Source organism: Protopterus annectens, chromosome 10.part0 (genome assembly GCF_019279795.1).
Source record: "Protopterus annectens isolate FY-2018-M chromosome 10.part0, PAN1.0, whole genome shotgun sequence".
In the NCBI taxonomy this organism is placed as follows: Eukaryota; Metazoa; Chordata; order Ceratodontiformes; family Protopteridae; genus Protopterus; species Protopterus annectens.
Window position 1 is genome coordinate 408,926,971 of NC_056744.1, and position 12,278 is coordinate 408,939,248.

A 12,278-nucleotide genomic window follows, 5' to 3' on the forward strand; every position below is an offset into this window, starting at 1 on the left:
TCCCTTCCTTTGTGTACAGTGGAGTCTTTGTTTATAGCAGTCACCATTTCATTTTGATGTCTCTCTTCCTTTGTATAGAGTGGAGTCTTTGTTTATAGCAGTTGCCATTTCATTTTGATGTCTCTCTTCCTTTGTATACAGTGGAGACTGTTTATAGCAGTCACCATTTCATTTTGATGTCTTTCTTCCTTTGCATACAGTGGAGTCTGTGTTTATAGCAGTCACCATTTCATTTTGATGTCTGTCTTCCTTTGTATACAGTGGAGTCTTTGTTGATAGCGGTCACCATTTCATTTTGATGTCTGCCTTCATTTGTATACAGTGGAGTGTTTGTTTATAGCGGTCACCGTTTCATTTTGATGTCTGTCTTGCTTTGTATACAATGGAGTGTTTGTTTATAGCGGTCACCATTTCATTTTGCTGTCTGTCTTCCTTTGTGTACAGTGGAGTCTTTGTTTCTAGCGGTCACCATTTCATTTTGATGACTCTCTTCCTTTGTATACAGTGGAATCTTTGTTTATAGCAGTTGCCATTTCATTTTGATGTCTCTCTTCTTTTATATACAGTGGAGACTTTGTTTATAGCGGTCACCATTTCATTTTGATGTCTCTGTTCCTTTGTATACAGTGGAGTCTTTGTTTATCGCGGTCACCATTTCATTTTAATGTCTCTCTTTCTTTGTATACAGTGGAGTCTTTGTTTATAGCGGTCACCATTTCATTTTGATGTCTGTCTTCCTTTGTATACAGTGGCATCTTTGTTTATAGTAGTTACCATTTCATTTTGATGTCTCTCTTCCTTTGTATCCAGTTGAGTCTTTGCTTATGGTAGTCACCATTTCCTAGCATGCATCGGCCATCACTTCTCACCAGTCTCCTTCCCACACTTCTTTCTACATTCATGGATCCTCTTTATCCCCCTTTGTTTACTGCTTACCTATCACCATGACTGTGTTTGTGCAGATATTTTCTGTTTACATATTCCACTTTTTCTGCTCATTCTTTCCGGTGTATCTTTTTTGAACACTATCATGATTTTATTGATGTACTTCATATACAATTATAATTCACTCAGTTTTGCTGTTGTTGTTAAGTTCAAAGCTTAGTACTGTGCCCTCCCATGAGTAGGCTATCTCTCTTAATTCATGGGTTGAGAAACAGTGTTCAGCCTCATAAGTCATTCATGAATTTCAGCTTCTTATTAGCTGCAGCTGGGTGACACCAAGGTCCTGTTACAGCAATCTTTCTTCAATAGTTTGGGTGACATTTACCAAAACCTTTACCTTAAACTTGTCTTCTGTCACAATTTATTTATTTATTTAGCTTCTTTGTCCACCCTAGCCTTATCAGTCTCTAAGTGGTCATGGTGGTCTCCCATTTCACTTGGCGTTTAACATGCTACATCACTTCATGATAGGGGTTCTTTTTCCACAGAATGTGTGAGTTATTGGAATATGTCTTTACATTTAGCTGAGAGTAGAGGGCACTTATTTGGAGCCGATGGACAGTTATCAGTGATGGGAATTGATTTCTTGCTTTGTTTTGCCTAACTGCTTGCATTCTGCTGTCCTGCCAGTACTGTGGTAAGGCAGCATCTGCAGTGGCAGGGTGGTTTGGTTATGCTTCCAAATGCATTCAAGCATGGTTTACTGTGCACTTAATCCAATATCTGCCCTCTCTCAGATGGCAACCAAAGAGCAGGATTGTGATACTATCTACTCCTATCATGGCTGATGCAGCATGCGCTACTTACTCCCACCCCTCACTGCCTGTCTCCTCCAACACCCTGGCCTGCTGACAGAACCTGGGTCACTGGGGCTGAATTCACCCTGCTATGGCATGGAGTACGCTCCTCATGCTAGCTTTGCAATTGTTCTACCATTTGAATATTGTATTAGCCATTTCTCATGGCAAATATCTTACCAAGAAATTACTGGCATTGTTTTGGATTGAATCAATGTACCTGTACAATAATTTTGACTTCTTCTTCTTCAAAGCTGTAACCCAGGACTGTGGCAGAAATGGATCCTTCCAAGGATGATCCACTGTCATCTGGTAGATTCTGCAGAGGGTTAAGACTGTGAACTGTAGTTCTTGTCGTACAGGGTTTGATCCCCTCATCCTTTATTTGCCTACAGCGTGACCTTGTGCACGTCACTTAACCAGATGGTGCATGAGTGCAAGTGAGGATTTGGGCTAGGCTCTTCGAGGGCCTCATGGACTGCAAGCCCAGTAACTATGTATGATATGGTAAACAAATAAATAAACCCATCTCTTGTTTTTTACAAGGAATGATACATTTATGGCTAGGTGTCTAGGTACTTTGATAGCTTGCTTATCAGAAGTTGGCAGGTATTAACCATGTAATAGAATTTTCTCATATTCTGTGATGCTCAGTATGAAAACCAGAATGTACTAAGACAGATAGTACAGACAGATACATTGTATGTTACAGGCAGAATAAATGCAGAATAACTGCAATAAATGTTTAAAAAGAAGATTGATAAAATGTAAGATATCCTTATTTTAAAGAAAATAAACATTTAAAAGCCCAAACAAAACTTTGCGATATCGCATGCTTTTCTTAAATATTATATCGACAGAGATACCTGTACCTGTCCAATAACAATACTGCACAGAAGCCATTTGCAGAGTAGTGTGATGTCATAAAGAGGCAGGTAGTGTTTGACTCAGTAATGTTTGCTTCTTGATGACCTTACGATATTTTTAAACAATGGCTGCAGCTTAATGTGGCCTCAGAGTGCCTTCATTACCTTCACTACAGGATCCCTTATTACTTCTGACATGCCGTCTTGTAAAAATATTTCACAGCCAGTCGATGTTATAGCCAATAAGTATAACTTTGTCACATTAAACCATGTTCTTTTCTACCTTCATTAGTAACTAACGATTATATCTTATATGATCACCATTCAGATATATGCATGTTGCTCATTACTGCAACATAACACTTCTGGTCACAAATAATGAAGTTGCTAGGGCAAAATATTTTATTTCAGACATTCTCTTAGCTTGCCTGGGACATGAAATTAGTTGTAAAATACAATGAAGGTAACAGGATTGTGTGTTCGTTGTAGTAAGATGTCTTCAGATAATGGAGGCAGAGAGCCAGACATTACAAATTCTATGCAAAAGCAAAGAGAAACGATAATCATTTAATATTCATTCAATATCATTATCATCATCATCACCACTGTCACTTCCGTTCACGGTGCTGGAAAATTCCCGTTCAGGCAGCAAGCCATATTCGTTTAAGAAGTTCTCAATATCCACAGCAAAGAATTCTTCGCCAAACTGCTCTGTGACACATAAGAAGTTGCCAATCAGCTCGCCAGCTTTGTACACAAGTAATGTTGGCAGAACACTATTTGTGAAGCGGTCTCCAGCCCCGGTGTGAGAGGCCCTGATCTTACAGAATTTTACCACTGGATATTCCAAGGCGAGGCAGGTTAAGCCACTGGTTAGTGCATCACATCCTTTGACTCCGTCCTCATAAATGTGAACTATGATGGTTGTAGTCTTGTGTTCCTTCTCAATGACTTCCAGGAACTGGTCTCCACTTTCAAGCTCGTAGAGCTGCCCGTAAGTAGGCCCAAAACTTAGCTTGCTGTGCATTTCTTTCATGCACTGCTTACGATACTTTTGCAGACAACTCTCATCTTCCTTGTCTTGCATTAGTTCATATTCCATTTTGCTCATCTACAAAAATTGACAAAAACATGATTAATATCAAATTAAGCATTGTGTGGATTTGCAGACATTATGATATGAGCATGACACAGAATATGGCTGATACATCCTTTGTATTTAAAAAATTGTTTACATTACTGTGAGCAAAATTTTTTCTTATTTATAACCAGGTAAGCCATCTAGTCATAACTGCCCCTTTGCAAAGCTGACCTAGGAACATTGTCTGGTTAAGAGTTCTACTTTAATAACACCATTTGTAAGTGAAAATTGAAAGGATCAGTTTTAGGGCTACAAGTTGAAACTTATTACCAGCTCAAAACCGTAGGCCTCTGAGATCTCAGTGGTTTCATAGCATTGCTTCTAAAAGATAAAAGGATATGCTGTTGAAAATTCCTTTTCCACCTACATGATACCTTTATTCATGAAATGCACTGTATTATTAAAGTAGAAGCATTTTTTTCAATGGCTACCTGATGTTTTTATGGCACTGGTACAACAGCAACATTATCATTTATGATATTTATTTATTTGTATTTGTTTTCCAGGGTAGAGCACTGATCTCCATAGACCTTTTTCATACTCAGCCTGGATGTGGTGCCTGGTTAAGTGACTTGCTCAGTCACACAGTTAGACAATGGAGGCTGAAGGAATCAAACCTTGCACCACTGGGCCACAGGAAACAACTCATTAACAGCTCCTTAATCCTCTAAGCCAGAAGGCAGCCATGCCAATGATGTGGATCAGTTCATCACAAAGTACTATGTACCCATACAGACTGCATTGTGGCCTATCATTTTCCATTAATGACTCTTCCTGTTTGCACAATGTTTATGCCTGTGACCTGGACTCATCTGGTGTTATGAGTTACATGCATTCTGCTGTACTAGGTAGTGATGAACTTTGTTTTCTGTGCTATTCAATTGAACTTCATTTATATTTTGGATAAAATTGTAATTAAAAAGTCACAAAAAGGCCTGAAAAAAGTGGCAAACAGCACTGTGCCCAGTCTAGAATACCTTGTTTCATTTGACTGGACCAGACCGTGGATTTGAGCTAAAGCCAGATGCTGGCATGTGGTACCCAGAGGCTGTTTTTGAGGGGAAAAGTTTCAGAGCATGTGACATGCTAAGGCAAATGCCATAGTGAAAGTGTACTGTTTGTTACTTAAAGGCATGTGGGAATTTGCAACAACAGTTTAGAAAAAGATAGTCTAAAGAAGGGCTGATAAGATGGTACAGACATTAGGAAAAAAGGATGACTGGGCAAAGTAAGACAATGAGTAAGTGCAAGGATTAGGGTGAAAATCTTTGCTGCCCATAGCAGAGTGATTGTGGCTAGAGATAGATGATGTTAACTGTAACAAATACAATTAGCTACCGATGTAGCCACATTAAATGCTGCCAGTGACAGCTGTGTGTAAAATGAATTCCAGTATATCAGAAAAAGTACAAAACAACTATAATGGAAGGTCTGAGTACAGAAATAGTTTTGTCAGCACTCCCCACCCAATCAGCATCCATGCCCTACCAGTCCATCACATGACCAGTGCATCACATGATCATAGTCTCTCAATATTTCTCTCTATCTCTCTCTCAGTCTCGTTTTCTCTTACATTTCTCTCTTCTTTCTCTCTCACATACATTTCTGTGTCACTCTTGCTCTGTCTCTTTCTCGCTCTCTAACTCTCTGCATGTTAATTTTCTGATGCTTCTGCACACATGCTTGGCTCTCTTTCTAGCAAGTACTCACTTCATTAATTTTGTTGATAAAGTCAGCATCTGGCTCAGTAGTTAAAAGTGCACAAGCTGAATACACCAGCCCATTTAAACTCCAGTCAAGTTACTGGCTATGGCAGCTTAACTTTACTGACATTGAAATCTGCTCTCATTTGAGGTACTATAAATAATACATTTCTAAAATGTGCAACACAGAAACAGCAATTCAAAGGCAGTAAGTAAACTGTAGTCCGTTCTAACTAGATGCATGACAGAAATGTAATATATCCAGCAATGTAAAGGCAGCAAACAACACAGCACAGTTCCATCTCCTACTGAATGCTTGGTGTTGTAAGAAGAGCTAGAACAAATGTTGTACAATATATGTCAGACACTTGCTATAGAACAGGTCTGCAAAACCTAGAATGTTGTTGTACCATCTTGCTTATGGCACAGACCTCATCAAGATGAGCTGCCTGCATACGCAGCACAGTACAATGTCTTTTTTTCCTTCGTGCTTTTTTCCAGAAATCTAGAGAATTGCTACACTGATGCCCCTATATAAAGGCAGCTCTTTTTCTGACCCTTGTAAATATAGGCTCAACAGTCTCACCAGCTTTATATGTAAAATCATGGAACAAGTTGTATCAATACTTATAACTACAAACATAGGTAACATAACTGACGTTGATTTAAATGATCTTAGCTTGGTGCAGTGGTTAGCATTGTTGCCTCACAACAAGAGGTTCTCCTGTTTGGTTCTTGGCTGGAGTGCCTTCTGTGTGGAGTCTGCATGTCCTCCCCATGGTCGAGTGATGTTAAAGACATGCAGGTAGGTGCGTGCGTGAATGGGTGTGCCTTCTTTGAAGGTTGGGCATCGGACTGGCAACTCGGCACCGTAAAAATCCAGTGCCAATCATTAGCAGACTGGAGTTCCACTGTGACGACCTCTAATCTGGAAAAGCAGTAAGAGAATTATTATTTAAATGATCTTACCTTTGTGAAATGTAGATTCCACCTCCTAAACCTAGTAAATATCTTTGAAAAAGTCACTGAGGCAGAGGATAATGTTATCGCAGTGCATACTACCCATCTTGATTGGCTATGGCTTTTATGGCATTCTGCAAGCTGGTATGACAGACACATTTGTAAAACTTAACAAAAAATCCATCGTTGTCTTTTGGATTGCAAATTGGATATCTGATAGAACTCAGATTGTGAAAGTTATGGTTACACTCTTGGAGTGTGAAAAAAAAAAAGTAAAAGGATTTAAAAGGATTCTTTGCTAAGACTCCTCATCTTTGGGATCTATTTTGCTGACATCCAGAACAATGTTATAACAATGGCTGATTGTATTGGAAAGACGGGCGACTTTGACCCTGCAACAAATGACTGGAAAATGCATGCCAGGAAGACAAAACAGCATTCCCAGGCAAATGATAGTGTAGCAATGAAATGGATACCTGTTTTCTTAAGTGATGGGTGGGAGGCATATAACTTACTGAGAAGCCTAATTATCCTAGAGAAGTGCAATAGTTTCAGGTTCATTGAATGAATTAAAAAAAACGTGCAATGATTTAGCCGCAAAGTCGCTGTTGACCAAAGAACATTTTGTTTCTAAATGAGGTACCAGTTGGAATAATGGAAGGTCTTCTACTTCCATGCAGAAGGTACAAGGTTCAATCCTGACCTCTGGTCAGTGCCTGTATGGAGTTTATATGTTTACCCTGCATTTCTGTTGGGTAGCTCCCACCTCCCAAAAACATACTGAGTATATCCATCTCAAACTCACTCAAGAATGGAGTTGTGGACAGCAGCGCAGACTGTAGATAGTGCCCACAGAGGAAAAAGTTGTGTAGACCAACTGCTTTGCACATCAGCTGTGGTGTACAGTATCCCCAAGATAGAAGAACATGGATCACAGACTGCATGCCACTTGACGGTATAAAATATGGCTCTAGGTGATTTGGTCATGCTAATGTTGCAAATTGGCATGGGTATTTGCCAGTGATAAGTGAGATGAAGAGCCAGTCTACTCTGACCAATGCTAGGGACCCATGCTAATGGTGGGAAGGATTCATGTGACCCTGTTAGCCAGTATGTGTCTACCATACAGCCCAGCAACCCTTGGGTTAATAAGTTACTGGCCAGCCAGTGTCCAGTTGTGCAGCTTTAATTATTTGGGATAGCCCTGTTGAACAAAAACCAATCAACCTGCCAAAGATGAGCTAAGAATTACTACATTTAGAGTAAACTCATTAAGAGGATGTAGTTTAGAAGTAGATGGCACAATGGCAAGGAGGAGGCTGGACATCCAGTAGTCAAGATGGAAGGGCAGTGCAGTAAAGTCCATTGATTTGGGATCCAGTGTCTACAAACAGACTAGAAATGGCATGGGAATTTTTGTGAGGGAGAGGCTTTATAAGACAGTGAGGGATGTCCTCAGGATTAGTGACAGCCCCATGGCAATCAGATTCCGGTGTAAGGATAGGCAGAATTCCTAATTTCAGCCTCTGTCCCACAGCTGGGTTGTGATAATGAGGAAAAGAGTGCATTCAGGGTGCAATTGCAGGACCTACTGATTAAAGCAGGGCAGGATGATTTAGGGACATTAATGTACATATCAGGACAGAGCAGGATATGTGGACTGTCTGGATCCATATGGGTGGGGCAATGAGAATAAAGAAGGACAGGCCATTCTAGACTTCTGTCTGGCAAATAACTTGTTGGTGGCCAAAACATGGTTTAGCAATAGAGATAGTCACAAAACATCATACAGGAGTCTTTAACATGGAACTCAGGTAGACTTCTTCCTAGTAAGAAAAGGGAACTGTGGTAGAATCAATGATTGCAAAGTCATCACCAGTGAAACAGTCAGCCCACAGCATATGCCACTGGTTTCCACAATCATCCCCAGGCAGTAGTCAGAGAAGGCTCTAAGGTCAACAGAGACTAGGCTGAAGACCAGGAAGATGACTGGAGAGAAAGCATGAAGGATCAAAATTAGTAAGGGCTCTAGTACCTCAGGAAAAACAGGAAATAGGTGGAGATGAAGAAGAATGGCTGCACCTCAGCATGTGTTACGACTACAGAACAGATATGTGGCCGAACCAGGTATGGAAATAAACTATGTAAGGAAAGCTGGTGATGGAATGTAGAAGTCCAGGAAGTCATCAAAAGAAAGAAGAAGTGCAGGAAATATTGGGTGATAGAAAAGCCGGACCAGGCTAAGATGGAATTTTAGTTGGCAAACAAAGAGGCTAAGACAGGAGTTGGTATAGCAAAGAACAAGGCATCATGGGCACTTGTCCAGCTTCTGGAAAGAGACTAAGCAGGTGGTACAAAGAAATGTATCAGGCTGCAAGGCAAAGACAGAAAGATAAGGAAGATAGACGACCCTTGTAAGGGATGCCAGAAACAACCTGCTCACCAGTCCACAGGGCAACAAAGGCAGATGGAAGGAGCACTTCCAGTAGTTTCTGAATGAAGGAAATCCCATAGAAGATGTACTGCCCCAGTCACAACCCACAATGAGAGAAGAGGAGGAGCCTTCCATAGAAGAACAACACTTAAGAAATGAACTCAGGGAAAGCAGGAGGCTCAGATAAGGTCACAGAAGATATGATCAAGATGTTGGGTGATCTAAGGAAGAAATGGTTCCTGAGGGTACTCTTGTGGTGTGGAGAGAAAGATGTATCCCAGATGACTGGAGAATAAGCATACTAGTACTAGTGCTCAAGAACAAAGGGGACATTCGCAGCTGTGGGCAGTACAGAGGTATCAGCATCCTGTCACAGTGCGTGAAAGTTCTGGGGAACGTGACTGATAAATGAATACTCAGAGTAGAAGAAAGTAAGATGGGAGATGAACATTTTGGATACAGATCAGGATGCAGCACAACTGACTCAATGTTAACAGTGAGACAGATAGCTGAGAAAAGCTAGTGATGAGGTAAGAATCCAAACGGGCACTCCTAGACTTGGAGAAAGCACATGACAAGGTCCCAAGAAAGCTGATCTGGGCAGTCCTGCTGTGGTTCAGAGTACTGAAAACATTGGTAGAATTACTGCAAGCTATGTACAAGGACCCAATGCTTCAAGTACAAACACTGTTCAGTCTCACACAGGGCTTCCCAGTGGGAGTAGGCATACATCAGGGTTCAGCTCTGAGCTCACTGCTGTTCATACTAGTGATGGACTACATTAGCAATCAGGTCAGAGGGGGCAGAGTAACAAAGTTGCTGTTTGCAGATAATGTCATGATCTCCACTTTATGTATAATGCATGTATACATTGTGCTTTTTTTCACTCTGTATATAATGTCATTTATCTATTGTCTTTATTCTCTTGAGCCAACTATGGCATTCACTTTGTATATAATATATATATATATATATATATATATATATATATATATATATATATTGGATTTTGCTGTTCATTCTGCATATAATATTATTTAACTGTAGTTTAACTTTTTCCCTTTGCTGAGACTGAAATGGGTCTAATGGGATCAGTGTTCTACCCTGGTTAACAAATTCAAAATAAAATAAATGTGGGTCTATAGGCAGACTCTGAGCAAGAACTTCAGCTAAGGCTAGGGGAATGAAATGCAAACCTGAGGGCATATGGGATGAAACTAAGCATCGATAAGACAGTGGCAATGGCAGCGAATGGCAAAATCAGAAGAAGCTGAGAATTGAGATAGAAGGGAAGATAGTGGAGCAGGTTAACAGCTTCAGTTGTATGGGAGGTGTGGTTGAAAAGGGAAGTCTGATCTTCACTGCAAATAATGCAAACTGTACAACCTGACAAATGTCAGCCCCTTTGCAGTTGTTGGAGGCTGTAAAGAAAGTACTGAAGAAATATATTAGTAAAATGCTACATTTAGATTATATTACACAATACAGGCCTATTAATGAATTTATTCACTCTTTAGTGCAACAAATAAAGCAAAACAATTAAAGACAATATAAATGTTGTAACAGCTCGTTTTTTCAACAACCCACAAATCATGTACAAATCACAAATATTACCGTGTACAGCATACAATTGTGGACAGTGGGCTTACATGCTTGCATTCACCTATACCTCATTTTGACTTCCCTATGTCATCAAGAATAGCTGTCCTATCTGACTTCACTCAGTACTTGTCTGGCCTACTTTGTTGGCTAATGATGCTGTATTGTTGCAACAAATACCGCTATGGTCAAAAGAGCCAGATCATGGACAAATTGGGCCCTATACAAGATAATGAATCAGATCCCCACCAGTCATACCAATGTCCCGTTACCATAAACACTGTTCAAACCTGTCAGTGTACATACTATTTTCCTCTTTACTCTTACATTTAGTACAGAGATTGGGATTTCATTTAAAACATTTACTTCCAGTTTGCGGTGGTGGTGCTGCGGTAGCGTTGTCGACTCACAGCAAAACGTTGTCCGTTCGATTCTCAGCTAAAGCGTCTTCTGTGTGGAGACATGCGTGAAGGGGCGTACCTTCGTTGAAGGTTGTGCGTCAGAGCTGGTAACTCAGCACGTAAAAATCTTCTACCAATCATTAGCAGACCGGAGTTCTGCTGTGGCGACCCCTAACTGGGAAAAAGGATACAAACAAACTTCCAATTTTTACAGAAAAAAAAACCCACTGAGAGCTATTTTCTAAAAAAAAAAAATGTCTTACAGAGAAACAGTAAAAGTCTTTTCCATGCAGCTCACATTTGGTGAAAATACATCTAGGAACCAATTAAACTACAATAAATGTGTTTGGATTCATATTCAGATAGCATACAGTAAAATACTAATTAGCATCTATATGAAGGGTGCAGGAATTCCAAAGACAAATGTATACTACATTTGCTAACAGCCTGGGACAGCCCATTGGATACAAGTGTTCCTTTTCAGGAGCGGCTCAAGAGTACTGTCTGGTGAAGTAACTCAACAGCGTCACATAGAAGACAAATGAAGGCTGAGGGAATCACACCATGTACTACAGGAAGCAGCTCTTTAACAGCTCATAGCCTTTCCTCATCTGCACTAAATGCTAGGCAAGCTGTTGTAGCCCACAAACTTCATTTCCTACCTGTGTGCCTGCAAATAAACAAATTAAAAATGTATTTATAGTTATAATATTAACATTAAACTCACAGACTTATTGCTGTCCAATTTATTCACAGGTGAAGAAGGAAACCAAGGATCACATCCAAACAACATAGTTTATATGATAATACTCCAATTTACTAGAATTCATTTCCTTCCTTTACACCATAAGTACTCTGGTTCATAGGTAGTTATTAGGCTTGAGGCCCAGGGGACCATTGTGGAGCCTAGCTCAAATTTCCAGTTACCCTGAAGTACTGTTAGTCAAGTGACTTCCTCAAGAAAAGGGCAGAAATATGAGGTGAAATCAGTGATGTTCTGCAAAACTGGAGACAGATCAGAGCAGACTAGTCTAAATTACTTACAAAGTTAGTACATATAGTGTTCCAAAGCAACATGCTTTTATTTGTCACAGACAAGTGATCCTTAGTAACAAAAAACTGAGGATCGCTTGTCTGTGACAAATAAAAGCTTGTTGCTTTGGAAGAGTACCTGGTCTTCATGATTTTTGGAAATTATTGTGATTGAGCTCATCAGCAAAGTTTTAAGACCACTAGTTTCTTTGTTTTTTATTTTTCCTTAACACTCATGGCGGTGAGGTTGGAACTAGACAGACCTCTGTGTTTGTTCATTTTTTTTCTGTTACTGTGTTTCTTTCATCAGTTTTGGAGCAGCTATAGTGAACTGTGCTAAAACTTGAGGCTGATAGACCGCCTTGGATTTTGGTTTCTATAACATAATCAAAACACAGAC

General features: G+C 40.0%; 1 protein-coding gene across 1 annotated transcript in view; it reads right to left on the reverse strand.

Annotated features, from left to right (window-relative positions):
* Positions 1-3,006: 3,006 nt before the first annotated feature.
* PDC (phosducin) overlaps positions 3,007-12,278 on the reverse strand; it is a 269,366-nt gene continuing 260,094 nt past the window's right edge. The window contains exon 4 of the mRNA XM_044085318.1: positions 3,007-3,719. Coding sequence (XP_043941253.1) covers positions 3,183-3,719 — 537 coding nt within the window. The 3' untranslated portion in view covers positions 3,007-3,182. The remainder of the gene's footprint in view (positions 3,720-12,278) is intronic.